The following is a 22,297-nucleotide window of genomic DNA, read 5'->3' on the forward strand; positions in this document are numbered from 1 at the left end:
TGGGTTCCACAGAGTCACAAAAACAAAACAAAAAAGAGCCGCAAGAACAAAAACACAAAATAAATAGCAAAAACAGACAGACCTCAGTGTAACACTGAAATCGGAAGCGTGGCACTCAAATCGGAAGCGTAACACTCAAAATAGAGCACATTCGGCTTCCGAAAAAAGTTCACAAACCAGAACATTTACTTCCAGGTTTGCAGTGTTTGGGTTCCAAGTTCTTTGAGTATCAAGGAGTTTGAGAACCAAGATACCACTGTAAAGGGAGGGGATCTTACAGCTAAAAGGGGTGAAGATGATGGTGAAGAAGATGAATTTGAAAGGGTGAATTATGCAGCCTTTTTCGTTGTATCTCTCACTCTTCCTTTCCCCCTTTTGCCCTCGGGTTAAGAACTTAATTAGTCCTGGAGGTCTGTCCTTAACCTGAAACTATTCTTAACCTGAGGTACCACTTTAGCTAATGGGGCCTCCCGCTGCCGCCGCGCTGCCGCCGCACGATTTCTGTTCTCATCCTGAAGCAAAGTTCTTAACCCGAGGTACTATTTCTGGCTTAGCGGAGTCTGTAACCTGAAGTGTCTGTAACCCAAGGTACCACTGCACTAGTCTTTTTATAGTATTCCAGTCTTAGTGGAAGGTTGTCTCGGCTCATTAGTGTGAACTTATTGTACAGACTCCAAAGATATGTAAATATTACATAATCATGAAAAAGAGATGAGATCACAGTGGAAACTGCCTTAAATAATATATAAGGTAGTGAAGCATTCTTTTCCTTGATTATCTGACTCTGACAGAAGAATTGTGTGCAGACGACATTATTCTTACCAACGGCTCTTGGTAGTCTACATCCCGTTTTCAAAATATACTTGCAAGCCAAATAAAAGGGAGAGAAGAAATGAGGAGAATAGTACATTTCAGCAGTACATTTCTACCACCGTTCTCCTCAGAACTGCCACATCTTTTCAGCGAAAAAGGTTGCTATTGTTATTTTATATCCTTTTTATGTTAGCAGTAAGATGCCTCGAGTAAAAACATAATCTAATGTTTATAAAATCCTAACGTGCTGTGTTGAAATTCCAACATTTTAGAACTGGAAGTGAGGTAGCTATTTTTAAAATTCTTATTATTTATTAAATTTGTATAATGCCCTTCATCTGAGGATTCATAGCAAAAAGACACAAAAATACATAACATAACGAACAAAACAACCCCCCCCCAATGGTGTTTGTTAGATCTTTCCAGTATATAGAATTAGATCAGGCCTCCCCAAACTTCGGTCCTCCAGATGTTTTGGACTACAATCCCCATCATCCCTGACCACTGGTCCTGTTAGCTAGGGATCATGGGAGTTGTAGGCCAAAACATCTGGAGGGCCGCAGTTTGGAGATGCCTGAATTAGATATACTTATAACTTAACTGAATTCTGTAGGAACAGTGTTATAGAAATAGCTAACAGCCCACTTCTATGAGTCATTGCACTGAGGCAACAGTTCACAGGTGTGGGTTCAAGGTCTCAGCATTGGGCTGGAGTTGAGGACATGGTCTGTTGTATTGTAACACTGCTGGGTGAGCCCAGTCTCACCACACATAAGGGAATAGATCTACAGTGGTACCTCTACTTACAAATAACTCTACTTACGAATTTTTCTACTTACAAATGGAGCTCCATCCGCCATCTTGGATGCGGTTTAGATAGGATTTTTTCTACTTATGAATTTTTAGATAGGGTTGCTTCGACTTTTTTCTCCCAATGCATTCCTATGGGATTCGACTTACAATTTTTTTCGACTTACAAATGTGTGTTCGGAACGCATTAAATTCATAAGTAGAGGTACCACTGTAGAAAGAAACTCATTTGGAGGAATCCTAGGTTTCCTTAAGGATCCTGGATCCAAACATGAAAATGCTTTTAAGAACCAAAGAATATTTCTACAAAGAGTCACAAGAGGGCACCATTCAAGGATGACACTTTTCCGCTGGCAAGTTAGATTTTGCCTATTTAAGCATGTGACATGTTGGCATGTACCTAATTTTCTGAAGGTATACCATTTAAAATCACAATGTGTTCCTAATCTGCAAATGGTGGATTCCTTTTGCTCTTGGGCAGGAAGAATAGCACAAGAGTCTTCCATGATGTTCAGGGAAAACAACAAGCATGGGTCTGCGAAGAGGCATTTTCCCAAGTTTCCGAAAGTCAGTACAAGCAGTTATGAGGACAAAGATGAATTTCCTGTTGCGGAAACCCCCGTGGTGTGAAAAGAAGTGACTCAGAGAGATGAGCAGACCATACATTACAAGCCTGACGCACAAGCCTGACAGTGCTGCGATATCTTAATATATTAGGAGAAGCTGCAGCTTTGGCCTGTGGGAGTTATCTTAGAAACTCCGTTAGTAGCTCTGGAGCAGGAAAAGGGGAGGTTCGCACTGCACTCCCTACCAGTGAGTAACAGAACCCCACCTGCGGGGAAGCTAACATAGCACCTCCACCACACCTGGTGAGTTGCTTCTCCTCGTAGCTACATCACCTCACCACAACCCTCCTTTTCAAGGGCCAAGGAGTTGTCCCTTGGTCAGTAAGGGAAACAGTGCACTTGAGCAGGTTGCTACTACAATTCCCCCCAGAATTGCCAAGGCACACAGGATGATACTGAGATTGCCATTCTTGCCCATGACATGTGCTTACCAAGATACGGTCGCACCGTAAGATTCCATCCCTAACACTTTTGTGCCAATTAATCTAGGAAAGCAGTAACACACACAAAAAAATGTTCTCTATCATCTCCCTTTAAAGAAATTCATCAGGTTGATTGTTATTAGGTCTCAGGGCAGTTCAAGACATAAAAGTTACAATGTTGAAAGTACAAAATACATTATGAAAACAACTAAAACAGTTAACAATACTAATGTATACAAACTAATACAGTGGAACCTCAGTTCTCGAACGTAATCCGTTCCGGAAGACCGTTCGACTTCTGAAACATTCAAAAACCAAGGATCAATGGGCTGGCTGCAAAGTTAATGGGGGGGAAATGAAAAAAGTGCCTTGGAAGCCGTTCGACTTCTGAGGCACGTTCGAAAAGAGAAGCAATTACTTCTGGGTTTTCGGCGTCCGGGTTCCGAATTGTTCAGCTTCCAAAACGCTCGAAAATCGAGGTTCTACTGTAAATACATTCCCCAACAAAAGCCCCTAAACAGTATCCCAGACCACAAATACAAAATACAGATTAAGATATAATATTTAAAAACAAAGAACCCCTCCTCCAAAATAAAACAACAACCACCCACGTTAGAACCCCATCCCTGTTAAAACTATAATTTTGCCCTCATTCCACACCCAAAGCACAGCCCCCGAACTGCTATTAATTACTAGTCAAAATAACTATTAAGCTTATCGCCTAGCTAAAGTAATCTTGGTTGTCCTATGAGTTTTAATCTATTAACTCTGCAATCCTTTGCATAACTACTCAAAAGTCAATCCCATTAGGTAGAGCGAGGCAGCCACAGAATAGAACAGCAAATTGTTGAGCACCTGCGAAGGTGGGAATTATTTACCTTGCCTTGTGGGGGGAAGTCTGCCATTTTGGATTTTCTGCTTCAGATGCCAATAACTCTTAGACTAGTCCTCAAACAAAGGAATATTACTTTGGGGGCACAGAGGTCATTTTCAGTTTACATAAGACAGCTCACTTTAACTGTAATGCTCACCTGTTTGTTCATAAGTATGTAGATGATTGGATTGCATACAGTGCTGCTCTTTGCCAGAATAGATGGTATGACGCTTGCTACCGGGGACACCAAGCCTGGCCTACCGAATGTTGCAAGGAGAGCTATAACTCCATAGGGCATCCAGCAAATCAGGTAACAGATGATGGTCGTGATCACCATGAAGAGGACGTGGAATTCTCTTTTACGGGCAGAATTCCTCCGTATTTTTCCAACCTGGTAAAAATTACATAGTGTCTTATTAGTAAGCAGTCCAAAATATCCAAAGTATAGCAAGTCAATTTAAATGGTCAGTGAAGTGTAGGTGGGTTCCCAAGAGCCAAGACACAGCGATAACAGCAAGAACCTTTATTGAATTAACAGAACTAAACAACGGGGGCAAAGCAACTGCTTATGTACATTTCTGAAGGCCTGGGCCACTCCCACTCCCACCGTGATTGTCTGTCTAAACTTCCAAGCTGCAAATTATGACTCGAGAGTTTAAGGGCCAATAGCAGAGGCCCAAATCGGGAAATGTTCTGTGATTGGATATCATGTATCGAATCAGAACACAGGGGCTCAGAATCTTTAGTTCAGACTCAAGCTCAGGCAAACACAGACCACTGAATACATAACAGTCAGGCCCTTGTTCTTTTGAGCAGGACCAGCCCTATCATTTTGCAGAACAAGACAGATGCCTCAGGCTAGCTTTTCTTGCTATTTTTGGGGCATTAACTGTTCCCAAACACTGCCTCACCCCTGAAACAAATCAAAAGTTAAATAAAATTGGGTGTCACACGGCACCTGCAAAATACCCGGTACTCCAGATTATTTTTAATTAATAAGCTTACAGGGCAAATCTTAAGCTTGCCTGCTTGGAAGCTAATCCCATTGAATTAAATGGGGATTACTCCTAAGCAATTATGCATAGGACTGCAGCATCTTTTTCTGTTTAAGAGCAACCTTTGGCATGGAATTCCTTTGAATCTGCTGCTCTTTGCCTCTGGACCAACAATAGATGGTCAGACTTGGTTCCCAAATAGATCACCAGGGCACTACGAAATGGTTATGTGTGTGTTTTAATTGCTCAATTAAATTTGAACGGAAAAATAAAATATCTTTTTAAAAGTTGCTAATACTGTCCCTCTCTTGGAGTTCTGTAGGCAAATGTCCTTGAAAATAGCTTCTGAAGAACCAATAAATCACCACGTGTAAATCATATTGTACTACTGTCCCATACAGCTCCTAATTAGTGTTATATAACTTCTAAGTCGATATTGTCAATTGGCAGCAACATTTTAGAGTCTGATGAGTGTGCAATGTTCACAGATCAGTGCCTGAACAACAACCCTGATGTACAGAAATTGACTATCGCTGACCTGAATTGCAGAGGCTACTCTATGAAATGTCTTTAATAAATAAGATGCAATGTCTAAGTAGAGGAACTGCGTATTTTTATTAAAAATAAAAACACTGGTTCCACCTCAAGCAAGTATGTTTATTTGCCCAGTTTCTATTCCATAAGGGAGAAGGGCTCCGTTGCTTTACATTTTTCAAATCTTTTTGTTCACACGCAGTCTCCAGGTCAAAGTGGGCTAGCTTCTGATATGTACAAATTTCTACTCAACATAGAATCTGGTTCCTCCCATGGAATGAGACTAGTTTGGGAAAGTGACCTAGGTATTCAGATAGAGGAACATGACTGAGAAATGTTGTGGTCCAGAGCTCTGTTAAAACCGTATCTGCAAGAATACAAGAAGCCACTCAAGAAACGTTATTGAGATAGCAATGGATTCTACTCTGTTTTATCTATATATATTTTTTGGGGGGGGGAGCCCAGTCTAATCTATGCTGGAGAGGCCATGGTTCCACTGGAACGTTACTTCATATGTGGTGGAACTGCTGCATCAGTCAGCAGTTTGAGTCTCTGGTTTTTGATAATATTTCCATAATCACAACTCAAGAGCTAACCCCTCTCTTTGGAAGGGGGCAGAAATCCCTCCGTTACTTACCGTATAAATCCTTAGTATTCATGCTCCATGCCATATTCACAGTTGCCTCTCACTGGAAATCTAACCTATGCCCCTCCCACATGCTTGTGGTGAAGGAGAGCCCTTAGAGATGAGTCAAAAATAGACTGCTTTTATTTGATGTGACATAAATTATTTTCCTTTGTCAGCTCATTTGCGAAACCCAGCAAACCTCCAATTTCCTAGGTTACTATGTGGAGAGAGGCCTCATAGAAAAATAACCTACTTCCTAATTCCTCTCCCTGTACATTCTATTTGTGATCGCTATGTAAAGATGCATTGCATGTTAATGTTCTGGTTTTCCCCTCCCCCCTTTCCTGATTCATTATGTTTTATTGTTGTCCCCTTTATTGTGAAAAGTCTCTATGTAACTTGTGCTTCTCCACTCATAGAAAAATGGCAATAAAGATTTCTTTTTTAAAATAATAATAATAAGAGGAAGCCATTGCTTGCAAGTTTTATAGGGCCCTTCTTACAGAATTAGCATCCAAGCAAGTGATTGCCTGCAATATTGCAAAAATGGTTGAACAGTTCAGAACTTGAAATGAAATCATTGACTTTTTTCCTCCACCGCCCGCCCCCACTCTTTATAACTCTATTTTTCCTCTGAGAGTTTGATGCAAAGTAAAGTAAGAGGGGAATTATAAATGACTGCCAGTACCAAAAAGCATAGCAAAGCTACTTTAGTTGAGATTCCTGCATCGCAGGGGGTTGGACTAGATGACCCTTGGGGGCCCTTCCAACTCTACAATTCAACGATTCTATAAGCCAGGCATCCCCAAACTGCGGCCCTCCAGATGCTTTGGACTACAATTCCCATCTTCCCCGACCACTGGTCCTGTTAGCTAGGGATCATGGGAGTTGTAGGCCAAAACATCTGGAGGGCGGCAGTTTGGGGATGCCTGCTATAAGCCAACTTACACCTCATTAAAAGTAAGCCCCGTTGATTGTAGCAATGCTTTCAGGATATTCTAGTCCCACTTTCCCTCCGTCTCTTGATTATTTGTGCCTTCCTCACCCAAAGAAACTCAGCATTCCATGGCCACTGAGTAATAATAATAATAATAATAATTTATTATTTCTACCCCGCCCATCTTGTTGGGTTTCCCCAGCCACTCTGGGTGGCTTCCAACAAAATATTAAAATACAATAAAACATCAGACATTAAAAACCTCCAATTATCATTGGATTAGGGGAGGCTTGCATCATGAAATCACCCCCAAATATTTTAATACTTCTGTTCAGTTGCCAAAATGGGGCACAAAAGATGCTTGGGAGGAACAACAGATGTAACAATGGGATTTGCAACTTTTCCAGTTTGAGGGGGGGGGGACCGGGCGCTGCAGGGTGCTGTCCACAAACAGTAGCTCCAAGTGATCTATCATTTGTAAGGCTGTCCTCTACAAATTGCAGTGAAGGATCAAATATTTTAATTAAGAATTAAGAAAGCTGTGAACTACTGTTAAGGTACATGTTCTGCCCTTTCCCCCCTTCTTTGACATGTATGTACAGGAATGCTCTTTTTATTTTTACATGGCAGAGAATTCAAACACCCTTTGTGGTGTGTTCCAGCAACAGGTGTTATCATGTGGTTCAACTTTTGTCTGTGTCCTGGACACAGGGATAGACTGAAAGATATGGACATGGGGCTCCCACCATAAGAATGAATGTAACTCCATGTGTTGGCAGCTAGAGAACAGGGCTAGCCGGCACATTTTTGGAAGCCACTTCACACATTCAATACCTATGCATACCAAATGGCCAAAGCAGGCTACAAATTTGGGGGAGGATTGGGGGAGGCTTGCCTCATGAAATCACCCCCACATATTTTAATACTTCTGTAAACCCTAGGGTTTACTGCAAGTATGCTCCATCTTGTTTCTGAGCAGCTTATTTTGGCGACACAGCCATCCTAACTTGGCACCCAAGTCTCTTATATATGTAAGGTTCTTGTTGTGTTTGAGGCACTTATAGGGCACTATAGAGTGAGAGGCACAGAGGAAACAAGTCTTCAAACTTGGCCTGAATTCTGTGTTCGAGTGCTCACAGCGAAAGCGGGCAAGTTACAAGCAGCATAGCTGGGCCCCCTTTACAAATATAGCTTGCACGAGGAGTTCATTACAGAGGCACAATTCCCTCTGGGCCCACCCGGAATTCTGCATTTGCCCTGAAGCAAAAAATAAAATAAAATTCCATTTACCCACAAACCAAAACAGATGCATTTATCCCCAGAGAGACAAAAACTCTCAGGATGTCCCAGGGTTGGGGATCCTGTCACAACACATTCATCCAACCAACGCTCAAGAAACAACGAAGTTCCTTACGGGTCTCTCATCCCAGCAACAACTGGTTGCCAAGTGAGATTATACAAGCTCCTTTAAACAGATGCAATCCTATGCTTCTTCCTTCTATATCTGCGTTCAGCTACTCCCTCTAAGGAAAAGAGAGGCTTTATCAGATGCGCCTAAGCATCGGCCTCCAGCAAGACATCCCTAGATTCTTTTTGACAGGTGAAACAACTGCAGCAGGTCTCTAAGGGAGATAAAAGTGAGGAACACAAGGAAGTCATCAGGATTCAGCTCAGATAGCCTGTGAGACCTGCAGCGGCAGGTACTATCACAATAGCTTTAGAAAGCGGAGATTAAATATTCCAGATAAAGCCGTAGCCAGCATGAGACATCAACCACCAGCTTTTCTCCCATCTCACCGTACAGCAACTGTCTCCAAAAGAGAATATTTCCACTTAAAGGAAATGTGCTTCTATTAACAAGCAATTTGTGTGTCCTAAAAGGGCATGAAACACTGAGAAGTTAAGGCAGGGGTCCCCAGACTACGACCCGCGGGCCGGATGCGGCCCAGTTGGCCTCCCAATCCGGCCCGCGACGACCCCCGCCACCCACTGCCGCAGCCTGCTCTTACGGCGCGCAGCTTCGGCGGCGCTCTTCCAGGTCAGGAAAAAAGCACCGAAAATCGTTTGTGCGCATGCGTATGGGCCTCTCCCGACCCAGAAGAGGTCATTTCCAGTGCACTTCCGGGTCGGGGGAGGCCCATACGCATGCACACAAACGATTTCCGGCGCTTTTTCCGACCTGGAAGCGCGCCACCGCGCCAGTAAGTGTGTGTGCGCATGCGCACAGGCGCGCCCTCCCCCGCCCTCCGGACTGCCGCACAAACGGCACGGCGGGCACCGGCCCAAAGCCGGGTAAGTCTGGGGACCCCTGAGTTAAGGGATCAAGGGCTTCGAGGTGAGGAATCCTCATCTGCATTTAAGTGTAAATTCCAATGTTGCTGCCACTCAAACATTAGAAAGTTCAAACAATTTTTTTTGCTTACTATTCTGTAGGTAATTTTCCTGTGGAATCATTGTTGTGCCCTGTTAGCTCTTTACCTAAATTCTTGCTAACAGGTACAGTGAAGTATCATACTGGAAGCATCACCAGGAGTTTATGGCTTGGGTCAATGGCATATAGTACACAGACAGAAGTATAAAGCCACAGGAGATTTCATTTCCGAGTACATGGAACATCAATGTGTTATTTGTGCATTCCACTGTGAAGAGTAGCACCGGTCAGAAAGTCAGAAAGTCCCCTTTACTTTAGTAACTAACAACCCCTAGAGAAGACAACCTCTCTTTGCACCCAACCAAATACAGTATACAATAAGAAATGGATTTTCTTATTGTTGTACAAATCCAGATATTGTTTTTAAGTGCACACTATACATGAGAGACTTCTAACGGAAGTAAAAAGTGGTTTTTTGAAGGAATATGGAATTTTGAAAGGGCTAACGCCACAATCCTAACCAAGCTTTAAAAAGGTAAAGGACCCCCTGACAGTCAAGTCCAGTCGCAAATGACTCTGGGGTTGCAGCGCTCATCTCGCTTTACTGGCCGAGGGAGCCGACGTTTGTCCGCAGACAGTTTTTCTGGGTCATGTGCCCAGCATGACTAAGCCGCTTCTGGCGAAACCAGAGCAGCGCACAGAAAAGCCTACTCATAAGTAAATCCTAATCCTGTTGAATTCAACGGGGCTTACTCCCTGGTAAATGAGGTTGGGAGTACAGCCTTAATTAACAATTAAACTCTGTTGTTAAGAATTCTGTGCCACATTCTCACAAGATACCGTGTGCGATTTCAAATTAAGACATACAAAATAGATCCACTGAAATCTGTTCTTGTGGCTATCGCCATATGGAACATGGTGCAAATAGTTGTGTACAAAATACACACATCCGTTATGAAAGCTATACACATGTTTTAATTCTAGTTTCGCCCTTTTTAAAGGGAGTTTAACAAAGCTTATTATTTCCCCAGATATAAACACCACATGACTTAGCAATAAACAATCCGGAATAATCAGTCTGATGATAATAGGTCCTAATGTCCTACAATCTTGCCTTTGAAATGTCATAGCGCTCTGTGAATACCGTAGGTTCCTACTGGGCAAATATTTAATTCTTGAAGGTATTCAGGTAATAGCTTTTGCTCTGACAGGAATCCTCCAGGAGTTAGCTCCTAAAATCAAATATATAATATTCTGGCATTACTCATAGCCCTAATTTCAAAATTCTAATGCAAAGGCCAACCCTGCTTACTCAAGTACTTAGAACCTGACTAAAATTAGACTCTTGGGGCTTCAAATGAGAAAAACTTCGCTGAAAGCCAGGAGATGTCTACCACACTAAAGAATAAGTAAAAACTGAAGATTTCTCCAGACAATCAATACATGCGTAACCCTTCCAAATGTTGTCCTTTGCATGAGAGTTCTCCAAGTTCTAATTCTAAAGCAACATCCAGAAGTTGCTTGACTACAGCACCCATCATCCCTCGCCACTGGGTTGGTTGGCTGGAGTTGATGGGAGTTGGAGTTCAACAACGTCATAAATCTCATTAATCACGGTAGAATAAATTAGGCTGCAATCCTAACCCTGTTTGGTTCCATTGAACTAAAGGACTTACTTCTCAGTAGACACTGTAGTGTCAGCAGTGCAATCCTAAATAACAAATTAATCACAAATACTGTCAACTCATCAGATCCACAAGGATAATCAAAAGGCATCTAGTTCATTAAAGCTAATCAATCCAGCAGACAACCCTTAATCATGCTGATTTAGAAATTAGGTAAAACTAGCTTATTAATGGAGAGCAATGGGTAATTACCAGTTCAATTCATATTCAACCTAAACCATTTTCAGTCAGTTCATCAGTGTCCGAGGCAGATAACCCCTATTCATTGATGGAAAGGTTTGATGGTCTGATCTTGGTGAGTTTACCTGTTATAGATGATGCTATTGTTACCCTGTCTGATCAGAGGAACAGCCTAGGTGTTCTCCTGGAGCCAAGTCTTTTCTTCATCTGCATTCAGGACCAAACTGCATGAGTTTACCTTCAAGGCCAGCATATAAATATTTTAAATGTTTACTCTGAAGGAGCAGGAGACAAAGGATCTGCTTTGGATGCAGACGGATACAATCCCTGGAATCTGCAAGGAAGGCTGGGAATATTCTATGTCTAAACCCTGGATAGTAACTGTCAAGTCAACATAGACAGTACTGAGGTGGATGGACCAAGTGATGTAAAACAGCTTCATAGAATCACAGAATGGTAGAGTTGGAAGGGACAACAAGGGTCATCTAGTCCAAACTGTGCAATGCAGAAATCTTTTTGCCCTATGTTCCTAGAGAACAGTTTATGAAGACATGCAGCTCTGCTACTGGGGTATGACCCTGAAAGCTTTCTGGATAGGAGACTGTTGCACTGCTCTCAAAGGAGGGTAGGATAGAGCTGTAATAAAAAAATAAAAACCACAGAGATGCCACTAAGTATAGGGGACTTACTCTCAAGTAAGTGTGCAGAGGATTAGGGCCTTCGAATATGAAATGAGAGAAACCTACCATCTTTGAAAGCCTTCAGTTCTTTTTTTAACGTATGTATATTAGAGGGCACATATCTGAAGCGCAACCTTCCTCAGAGATAACATATAATACCTATGACGCACTTACCTGTTTGACATCATAAAAGAGGCGGGTGTAGCAGTATATCATCACTATTACGGGGATGACTAAGCAGAATATGAAAAGGCAGATGATGTACGACACCGACTCTGGTGATTCAGAGGTCCATCGGACAGAACAGCTGGTGCCTGCCCGCTCGAGCCCATAGCTGCTCCAGCCAATGAGAGGGGGCACTGTCCAGACCAGAGAATAGAGCCAGGAGCCCCCAACTCCTAACAGAGCCTTTTGGTAGTCAGAGCCACGTTTACTGGTGAGGGTGCTGTAACGTTCGTAAGACAGAATGGCCAGCGAGATCAAAGACACAATGCCTGCAACGAGAAAGAAGTGGGGACAAGAATAATTAAGAGAATCACTTTGTGTTATTTCATATGCCATAAAGTCTTAAAGGGCAGAAAGTGAAATACCATTTTCTGCATGATGAGAATGTCAAGGGGAATTATTATTATTATTAGTATTATGAGTTAAATTTGTATACCGCCTTTCATCTATAGATCTCAGGACGGTTCATAGCATAAAATTACAATATAAAAAACTCAAAAATACATAATAAGAACAAAAACAAACCAATAATTCCCCCTCCCAGAGTCAATAGGAAGAAACTGGCAAGGCAGACAAGGTCAAGTAACACATTTTCATTTTCCCTTCTATAGACACACAAACAAGACATGACTGAACTTCAAACTTGACATTTATGATAGTGATGTCTCCCTCCACTGAGAATAATTTTGCAAAATTCACCCCAAGTTGATTAGGGAACTTGACCTCCTGGTCTCCATTGATCTTTACGGTCACTTCCTCATCACCAAAGGACATACAGATGCTGGAACCATATAGTATAGTATAGTATAGTATAGTATAGTATAGTATAGTATAGTATAGTATAGTATAGTATAGTATAGTATAGTATAGTATAGTATAGTATAGTATAGTATAGTATAGTATAGTATAGATCTGCTTTTAAAGCTTTTGGCAATCTCAGAATTACTCAAAGGAAATATTCAAAACTCCTGCCTCTCTCTCAATGGAAATGCATTCCCATTGGTAAAGACAACTGTATCTGAATACATTTTTTGTAAAGTCATGACTGCTCTAAAGCAATTCCCCATGTTTTCATCAGGACACAGGACAATATCCCTGCCAGCTGGTCCGCCGGTGAGAGTGCTGGCAGGCAAGTGAGAAAGAACTAATGGAAGCTGCACTCAGCTTTTCATGGTCATCATTTGCTCACTCATCCCCTGTGGGTTAGGAAGGAAAAAATGATAGAAGTGGGCAGCTGGCAATCATGAGGTGGTGCCAGGAAGCTTTTGGGAGCGAGGATGCGGGCCTAATCAAGCAGATGACTATGCTATCCTCTGTTGACCATGGCCCTGAGTCAACCATTTCAGTGTGACTCATAATTCTCAGGAGGATACAGACTAGAGAAGATGTGGATCCCATGCCTACATCTCCCTTTCCTGTGGGGTGACTGATGCTAGTGTGGGAAGTAATCATACAATCTGCCCAACCCAGATGGTTTCCTTCTGCAGACATTAGTGGAACAGCTTGAGTTCTAGCCTATATTCTTCAGGTTGGAAGTCTATTTTCTTAAGGGCAGAAAAGTACTGTGTGAGCATTATGAAGCATTATCACCCTTTGTATCTTATTACTGGGTTTCACTTCCATGAGTCATGAAAGGAGGGGGGGGGTTGTCTAGATGTCATCATTGGGTTCCTCTCCAAGCCTGTGATTCAATATCTGTAAGATGGAATTTCTGCAAAGAAAAAGGGACTGCCATAGTGCTTAATCCAAACCAGGCCTTGGCCCAAGAACATTCTGACTTAGGCTAGCATCCAGACACTTCAACCTTCAAATTAGTCTGAAGTTTGGCATACAATGCAAGTAAACTCAGAAAGTGTTTGGCAAGATGGCCTCACCCCCCTTTATTGTATAATGGAAGACTGGGGTCAGCAATGGGAGGTTTCTGGGACAAATCCAACTAAGGGGTAGCACTGCAGCAAACTGTTCAGTTGCCAAAATGGGGCACAAAAGATGCTTGGGAGGAACAACAGATGTAACAATGGGATTTGCAACTTTTCCAGTTTGGGAGGGGGGGAGCCGGGCTCTGCAGGGTGCTGTCCACAAACAGTAGCTCCAAGTGATCTATCATTTGTAAGGCTGTCCTCTACAAATTGCAGTGAAGGATCAAATATTTGAATTAAGAATTAAGAAAGCTGTGAACTACTGTTAAGGTACATGTTCTGCCCTTTTCCCCCTTCTTTGACATGTATGTACAGGAATGCTCCTTTTATTTTTACATGGCAGAGAATTCAAACACCCTTTGTGGTGTGTTCCAGCAACAGGTGTTATCATGTGGTTCAACTTTTGTCTGTGTCCTGGACACAGGGATAGACTGAAAGATATGGACATGGGGCTCCCACCATAAGAATGAATGTAACTCCATGTGTTGGCAGCTAGAGAACAGGGCTAGCCGGCACATTTTTGGAAGCCACTTCACACATTCAATACCTATGCATACCAAATGGCCAAAGCAGGCTACAAATTTACCAGAAGCTAATTCTTAATCCACTAAATTGAAACAAAGTTTGTTTGTTTGCACTGAAATGCATATACAATGACAGCAACATTGACATTTACACACAGCTGGTGTGTACATGGGTGAGTGGGGGTTGTCCTCTGGTATGTAATGAGAAGTGGGTTTTTTTTTATAACAGGCAGAGAAGAAGCATTTGGAAACTAGCAGGGTTTGCTATGGATTATACAAGTGCGTAATTGTGGTGTTGTCTGCAAATCAATAAATGCTGTTGTTTATTGACCTGGAAATCGTTTAATGATGCCCCAATTACAAAGGCATTGCCACCTCTACATAAGATTTGTCCCCTTTGATGTTTAGGAAAATACCAATGTAAACGGCCAAGACATGTCCACTTAGTTAACTTCCGGGGGGGGGGGAGAAAATGCTTATCAAAAGAAAAAGTATTTCACTAGGTACGCCAACGAATTTAGAGGATTGTGCTTACAGAGAAAAAAAGAATGTGGCTTCGATTCAATAGTGACTACAGTACTTCCAAGTGATGGAGACAGATCCTGATAACAGCTGGATTTTATATTTTCAAAAATGGAAGAACCACCACTAAATGTTTCTGCGTCCCAGCAGTCCTCAGGACAATCCCAGGTGCAACAATACACCTAGAAAAGAGGCTAGTCGTCTAATAATAATAATAATATTACCACCTCACACATGCCATCTCAGTGCAGTAACTAAATGCAGACTCTATGAGGATGGAGAAACTGTGACCTTCTGGGTGTTGTTAAGAGTCCAACTCCCATCAGTTCCAGCCAACATAGCCAATGGCCAGGAAAGACGGGAGTTATAACCCAACAACTGCAAAGCAAGAACCGTCCTTTGATGGGCAATGCCTGATAACATATGATGTGCACTCTTTATAAAGACTTGAGGAAGAAGGTCATCACCCCTCTTATTGTCCATTCCGAGTCATCCAGCCACTGCCACAGTGTCCTTTCTCTTGGCAGATCAAGGTGAGCAGGTGACAGCAAAGGTTGCAAGGTTTTTAGCTGGGGCAATTAGAATAAGATTCACTATTTGACTATCGATTCAAAACCCTAAAATGTGTTTTATATAATTCACTTTTTATTTCTATTCTTTGTATATCGTATTGTTGTTTTATTGCTATGCCCGATGCAAATAAAGATTCATTCCTTCATTCATATGATGTGCTTGACTGGGGCCCGCAGCCACGCACCTATTAAAGTGGGCCACAGAAGGACTCTCCGCGTTGGGATCTGGCCCTCCAGTCGAAAGTGGTTCACCACCTCCAGCCTTGGAGTACACTACAGAGTATGTGACCTATGATTTCAATCCTGTTTTTGCCTTTAGATCAGAGGCTGGATGGAAGCAAAAGGCAGGCTGTTATCACCAAGCTCAAAACCATGGAGGGACCTGGTTTGAACAGAGACATTGGATTCTTATCTCATTATACATGATAAAGCGATCTTCAGCCATCTCCACCCTTGCTTTTTCATGCAAAACCATTTGCAGTCGTTTTCGGTCATCAACAGCTATCAGTCAGTCAATCACCCACTTCCACCACCCTTCTGAGTGATACCCCCTCCCCTCCCCTCCCCACCCCTCCCCACCCCCTCCCCACCCCTTCTCTACATAAGCTCCTGGGGACTCCTATTTCAGTGTATCTGAAGAAGTATGCATGCACACGAAAGCTCATACCAAAATAAAAACTTAGTTGGTCTTTAAGGTGCTACTGAAGGAATTTTTTTATTTTACTTCGACCCAGACCAACACGGCTACCTACCTGCTCCCCTTCAGTTTAACTTCCAGCCCTGACAGCTAAGGGCTTTGTCTACACTGCACTTCTGTTTCCTAAACAGCATGAGGAATCCATACCGGAGCAGATGGGAGTAATGCTATATTAGCAAATTAGCAAGTAAAATCATCACAGCCAACTGACACCCCCCCAACTCCATGGATTTCCCCCCCCCCCCGGTAATTATACTTTGCAAAGTTGTGCAGAAGTTGCCCGGGTCGTTTGACCCTTTTTTAATCATTCTCTTTTCTCCTACAAATACCACACGACGCTTGCTTTTAAAGTTTAAGGTGACATACGACTTTTCATTGCTGTGCTTGCTCTTTTCAGACTGAATGTACAAGAGAGGCAGGTGATACAGTACTTTCATTACTGAAATGTATTTCCGTGAATTTGCATCTGAAACTGGACTGATATTTACAGACTGGCTCTGAGGCAGGCAGTAGCATAACACCCAGCACTTGCTGTTCTCAGAATTAAAACTCTCTCACACATATATATACTGGGGGGAAACCTGCCTCAGTGTGTGTGTGTGTGTGTGTGTGTGTGTTATCACAAGATTCTAGGCTGCAGCATTAACCCTTTGAATAATATTTTGGATGCACCATTCCCACAGTTTTAAGACCACGGGCAGCCTCCGTTCCACCTGAAACAACTCAGCTGGACACGATACCGTTAGCAAAACACGTTTCTACTGTACTGTCACGGCTGGTTCACTGGCCTGCAAATCGGTTCTTAGGAAAATATATAAATGTGAAAGATCAGAACCAGGGACACACTTATGGCAGAGTTAAGTGCTGTGGCTAGACCTGGACATAGAGAGTGGGGAGTTTTGAAATGTGTATTGTCTAAAGAGCACCAATCATTTTCTGCTCCTTTTCCATGCACAAGTTCATTAGCAACACATTCCAAGTATTCCAGTTTAGAATCCTGGAGTAAACGTTTGAACTCATTCTACCTCCTGGGCATATGATAATAGAGAACAGCAAACTAGAAGCCTTAAGGGTTTCTACACATGCTTGAGGACAAAGGCCTGTCATCGTTTATAATCTAGTTTGTTAGATATTGGGAGTTCAAGCATTACATTTGAAGCTATAGTTTTAAATTTTAAAAAGTTATGCTTTCCCCATAAAACTTCCCTGTGGAGGGTAAGGCTTTTACGTTTTATTTCATTAATAAGTTACTGGAGTATAAACATCTGTGAGCAAACTCCCACCAGCTATCAACTTCACCCATCTTAAATACTGTAAGTGTTTTCCCCTTCCCCCACACACACCCCCTTTTTAATGAGAAAACTTGCCAGGCATAAAAGATCTTTTAGGTTACACTGATAACTAGAGACATGTAAGTGGCAGGAGCAGGCCAAGAACAGTCACTTTGCCAACAAGGGACTTAAATTACCTGGAAAATGAAAGCTTCTAACTGCTAACCTTTGATTTCAACTAAGTGTAATGTATCTCACAATGCACATGGTAGCATACTAATTCAGTGGTACCTCCGTTCCGGAGCTTGTAAATCAAAACAGGTTGTAACCCAAGGCGCGCTTTCGCCAATGGGGCCTCCCCCCAAAAATTGGTTGTAATAAATAAAATAAAAAATGGGTTGCAATCCGAAAAAAGGGACACGCACTTCTGGGTTTGACGTGGTTGTAATCCAAAACGGTTATAATCCAAAGCGGTTGCAAACCAAGGTACCACTGTAGCAGCTTAATTGTGAGCCGAAGGTCTTTAAAAGATCGAAATAAGTCTACATAAACACAGAATGGGGGGAAGTGGCCGTCTTAAAATGATGGCAGAAGTTTGAGTAAAGCGGGGGGAGGGGGAGAGAAAGTTAAAACTTGTTAAAACTCTTTTGAAAACAAAACTTCAGTGTCTCTTCATCTCTACTGTACTCAAACCTCTGCTGTCGTTTTAATCAAACCACTTTCCCCCTCTCAGTGTTTCTCCTTTCTTACTCCCATGCCACGGCCACTGCCGTTGTGCAACTTGATTTCACTTTTGCTTCCATGCCTCACCCTGACTTCTTGGAAATCCAGGGATTAGCCCCCCTTCAAGGGGATTGCATGACGACATTCTTTCATTTTTATTATACAGTATAGAGAGATTTTGAAGTGGATTTCAGTGGCTTGTCAGAGTGAATATCCAGTTCACACCAGAAGTTAAGACTGTCCGTGGAAGTAATTTCTGCAGTGCCACTGGGTTGTTTGTGCAAGGTGATTATTTGTCATCAATGACACCCGCTACTATCCAGTCAGGAGTCCATGACATTAATAACCTCAAGTGACATTTCCCTACCACCCCCAACATGTCTGTGAAATAATGGACAGTATCAACACAACAATTACAAAACATGCACACTGAAGCCCAAACTGAGTACCAATACAATTAGTTATCCTTATGTCCCGGAGAATAAACATGTTTTTACCTGGTGCCACATTGTTTGTAAGGGGGGGGGAGTTAGCACCCATGTGTCTCCATGGAGAGAGCATTCCAAAGATTTCGGCTATTACAGAGAAGCCCACAGCTTTGCAGGAGGGCCAGAATTTAATACTTGTGGACGTGCCTTATATTTAAAAGCTCACAGATTCCTCTCCTGACTTTTCCCATTAAACGTTTAAGCACAAACATTTTTATAGGATAAAGGGGGGGCGGTAATTCACACACACACACACCAATAGCAATAAAGGGGAAATGACTATAAAACCAGTATATGTCTCTCATATATACCCTCAGTTCTAAACGCTTATTGCATTTTTCATTTATCCTGGTTAGTCCCTCCCCTTTTGTCTTTTTCTTTAATTCCGGAATTACTTCTTGTTCATTACCTCTGCATACTTCATAGAACTCTGCTAAAGCACTTGGATTTTTATTTTAAAACTAAGGCAAATTTAGGCTTTAAGGTGACAACACACTAAAAGGGTAGATTGATTCCACCGAAATCAAGGTTACCTATTTTTTAAAGGAACATATATCTGCAGCTGAAAGGGATAGGAACAAGGCTCTTCATCAACTCCAGTTATGAAAGTGTTATTAATCACAATGTCTGGTTAAATAGGTCAGATCCAAAGACTCTAAAATTAAAACTATTCAACTGAAGGTTGAAGTCCTAGTTACAGCTAGAGAGTGTGTTTGTCCTTGAAACTTATTTATCATTCTAGAATTATTTTTGCGATCTTTCAATTGGTAATTATGGTCTTCATGTTCTTACAGATTGCCTTAATAACGACAGGTCTGCTACTTGTTAAAAGTTGAGATTTGCTTTAGAACATTAATTGCAACAGATTTCTTATCCAAAGGAGATTCTGCAGAATATAAAAGGAACATCCAAATAGATTCTTTTAAATTATTCTGTACAGAACCAACATTGCCTAGGTTTGGATCTGTTTTCCGTTTATTAAAAAACCCCTCTAAAAATAGCCAAGCAACTTTTCTCTAGTTATGCCCCCTTTTATTTATCACGGGATGCTGTGTTCTTCTGTACCATTTTAAGGATTTTTTTCATTTATATAAGGCCCAACATACTAAAACTAAGATTCAACATTTTTGTAAAGGTTCAGCCATCCAGAAATGCTATCATGAATGCTGACTCAAGGCTACCTAGGACTATGTATTTCACAGGGACACAAATTATAGATTTCAGCCAACAGTGACAGTTCCCAATGTTATCTGGATAATAAGCAAACAAATAAATAAATAAATAAATGTGGGGAAAACTATTTTGGTTTTTATAATTCAGGTCAATATTGAAGGCTGAGAAACAATAATTCCACATTGTCTTATTTATTTCTTTTTGACATTAATGAATACAGTACAAGACTTTGTGGATCTCTCCAGAAGCTGCTGTTGTCGCCACTCAATGCTGCCACTGTGCAGGGGTGAGGGCAGAGTTGTGGAGGCAGTGCGGCAGCAGAGCAGTGGCGAGGGAGCACTTCCCATTCCACCTCAAGCAGCAAAGCGGAAGGTGATGCCCCTGAATAAAGGGACCATCCACAGCCTCAAATAACTGTTACGGCAGCCAGACCTTCTTGGGCTACATAAGATTTGTGTATCCTGAGTACAGAGTACCGGCACCCTTTCTTTTCTTTTTTCTTTTCTTTTCTTCCTTTCTTTTTTTTTCTTTTTTGCTGCCCATAGCAGCCATTTTGTTCTAGAACGCATGACACTTAATATAAATACAGTCATACCTTGGATCTCGAACGCCTTGCGAGTCAAACGTTTTGGCTCCCGAGGGCCGCAAACCCGGAAGTGAGCGTTCCGGTTTGCAAACGTTCTTTGGAACCTGAACGTCCGACGCGGCTGTAACAGATTGACACGTTTTTGAAATATTTATTCCTACCTGGCTGGAAAAGAGTTAGTCCACATCCAGCCTGACTGACATAACATTCTGATGGGAGCGGGACTGTTCCCAGTTTAAAAGGAGGGAGCAGCGGTTTTGTCAGTTGAGGAGAGGGGGAGGGGGGAGAGAGATGTGAAGAATAAAGTTGAGAGGCCAGGATAGTGGTGGTTTAGATGAGGCTTATGAAAGCTTGATGTTAAATGTTTGACAGAGTTATTGTACAACTGAAACAAAGCGGATAAACACGTGAAACGTTAAAGAAACACCTATGTTTTTAAGATAATAAAATTCATCTCTTTTGTGCCAAGAAGAATCGTCATTATTGTTCCAGCTGGGTATCAGAACTCACAGAAGTGGTGGCTCAATAGAGGACAAAACTTACCTCAGGAATAGAGGCGACAGTTTGTGTCCGACGCAGCTTCCCAAACGTTTTGGAAGTCGAACAGACTTCCGGAACGGATTCCATTCGACTTCCAAGGTACCACTGTATAAGAATACTGGCTTCTTCTTCTTTTTTCTTTTTTTTACACCAAAGAAAAAGTACTGCTTGGAGGCCACACAGAAAGCAGGAGTGTGTGATCAAGCAACCTACCAGGAGGACAGGAAAAGGGGCTCACATTCATTTGGTCTTTTGTTGTTGTTGTTACATAAGTGAAAAAGAGGTAGGTGGGAGTGACATACAAGGCAGATGGGTATGAATCCCCATGCAGCTTTACAACTGGGGTCGCCATCCCAAGCACATTTACTAAGAGAGAGAAAAGGGCCCACTGAAAGCCGAGGAGCTTTGCTTCCAAGTGAAGGTACTGTTATAAATCTGTGAGTGCTAAATGCTTGGGCTTAACAGGATTTAATTAGAACTGGGAAATAGCCAGACCCAGGTGTGTGCTGGGGGTAATTAAGAGGTGTGGACCCACTGATAAGCCTCTGCCATTTGTACATGTAAAAGCAGCAATGCAGGGTTTCAGGCAGGAGTGTTTCCTAACCCTACCTAGAGATGTCCGAGACTGTAGAACGTACCTGAACACTTCTGCATGCAAATAACATGACCTGCCAATATGCTATTGTCCTTCACCCCTGTACAGTGGTGCCTCGCTAGACAAATTTAATTCATTCCACGGGTCTTTTCTTATAACAAAAATTCGTCTAGCAAATCCCATAGGAATGCATTGAATTTTTTTTTGCCCATAGGAACGGATTAATTGAATTTCAATGCATTCCTATGGGAAACCGCTATTCGCTAGACGAATTTTTCATAAAACGAATTCGTCTAGCGAGGCAACCTCCGCTCGAAAAATCATTTCGTTAAGCGAAAATTTTGTTAAGCAGTGCATTCGTTAAGTGAGGCACCACTGTACTTATGCGACAGGAATGTTAAAAACAGCATGCAGAGAGAGGGCAAGTATGGAAGCCATAGGAACAGAACCTATCTATATACTATGCAACAACAGTCCTATTTCTGTTTACTGAAAAGAAAGTCTCATTCATTTCAAGGGGGTTTAATCCTCCTAGGTAAATGGGCATCATATCACAGCTCAAGGTAGCAGGGGAGTAGTTAAGACTCACTGTTAGCAACCGCTTCTACCACAGGTCTCTCTTTTCTCTCACAATACCGTAATTTATGCCCAAAAGCAAAAAAAAAAAATCAACCCTATAACATTCAGTATGAACCACACTTTAATTAGATATGATATAGTTTGTTCAAGGTGAAGAATACCAGGCAGAAGAATGCCAGGTAATTTGGAATTACGCGGCTGAGAATTTTCTCAAATTACATTCTTCCTCTTGAAGCTGAATTGACAAGTGCGTCGTGCTTTGATCTACAAAGACAGGTGTGTTGAGTGTCTTTCCTAGCATCAGTTGAAGTGGGCAGAAATGAGGATG

At 42.0% G+C, this 22,297-nt stretch overlaps 1 protein-coding gene across 3 annotated transcripts in view; it reads right to left on the bottom strand.

The window, feature by feature from the left end:
* The window catches only part of LOC118085558 (parapinopsin-like), a 55,860-nt gene that overhangs the window by 21,878 nt on the left and 11,685 nt on the right, over positions 1-22,297 (bottom strand). For all 3 annotated transcript variants that reach the window (XR_015949488.1, XM_060273401.2, XM_088667583.1), the window contains exons 3-4: positions 11,730-12,049; positions 3,703-3,936 (exon numbers count right to left, since the gene is read on the bottom strand). Coding sequence is in view for 2 of the 3 variants with exons in the window: in XM_060273401.2 (XP_060129384.1) it covers positions 3,703-3,936; positions 11,730-12,049 (554 nt within the window). In the remaining variant the exon portion in view is untranslated. The remainder of the gene's footprint in view (positions 1-3,702; positions 3,937-11,729; positions 12,050-22,297) is intronic.

Source organism: Zootoca vivipara, chromosome 4, assembly GCF_965207765.1.
Source record: "Zootoca vivipara chromosome 4, rZooViv2.hap1.1, whole genome shotgun sequence".
Taxonomy (NCBI): domain Eukaryota; kingdom Metazoa; phylum Chordata; class Lepidosauria; order Squamata; family Lacertidae; genus Zootoca; species Zootoca vivipara.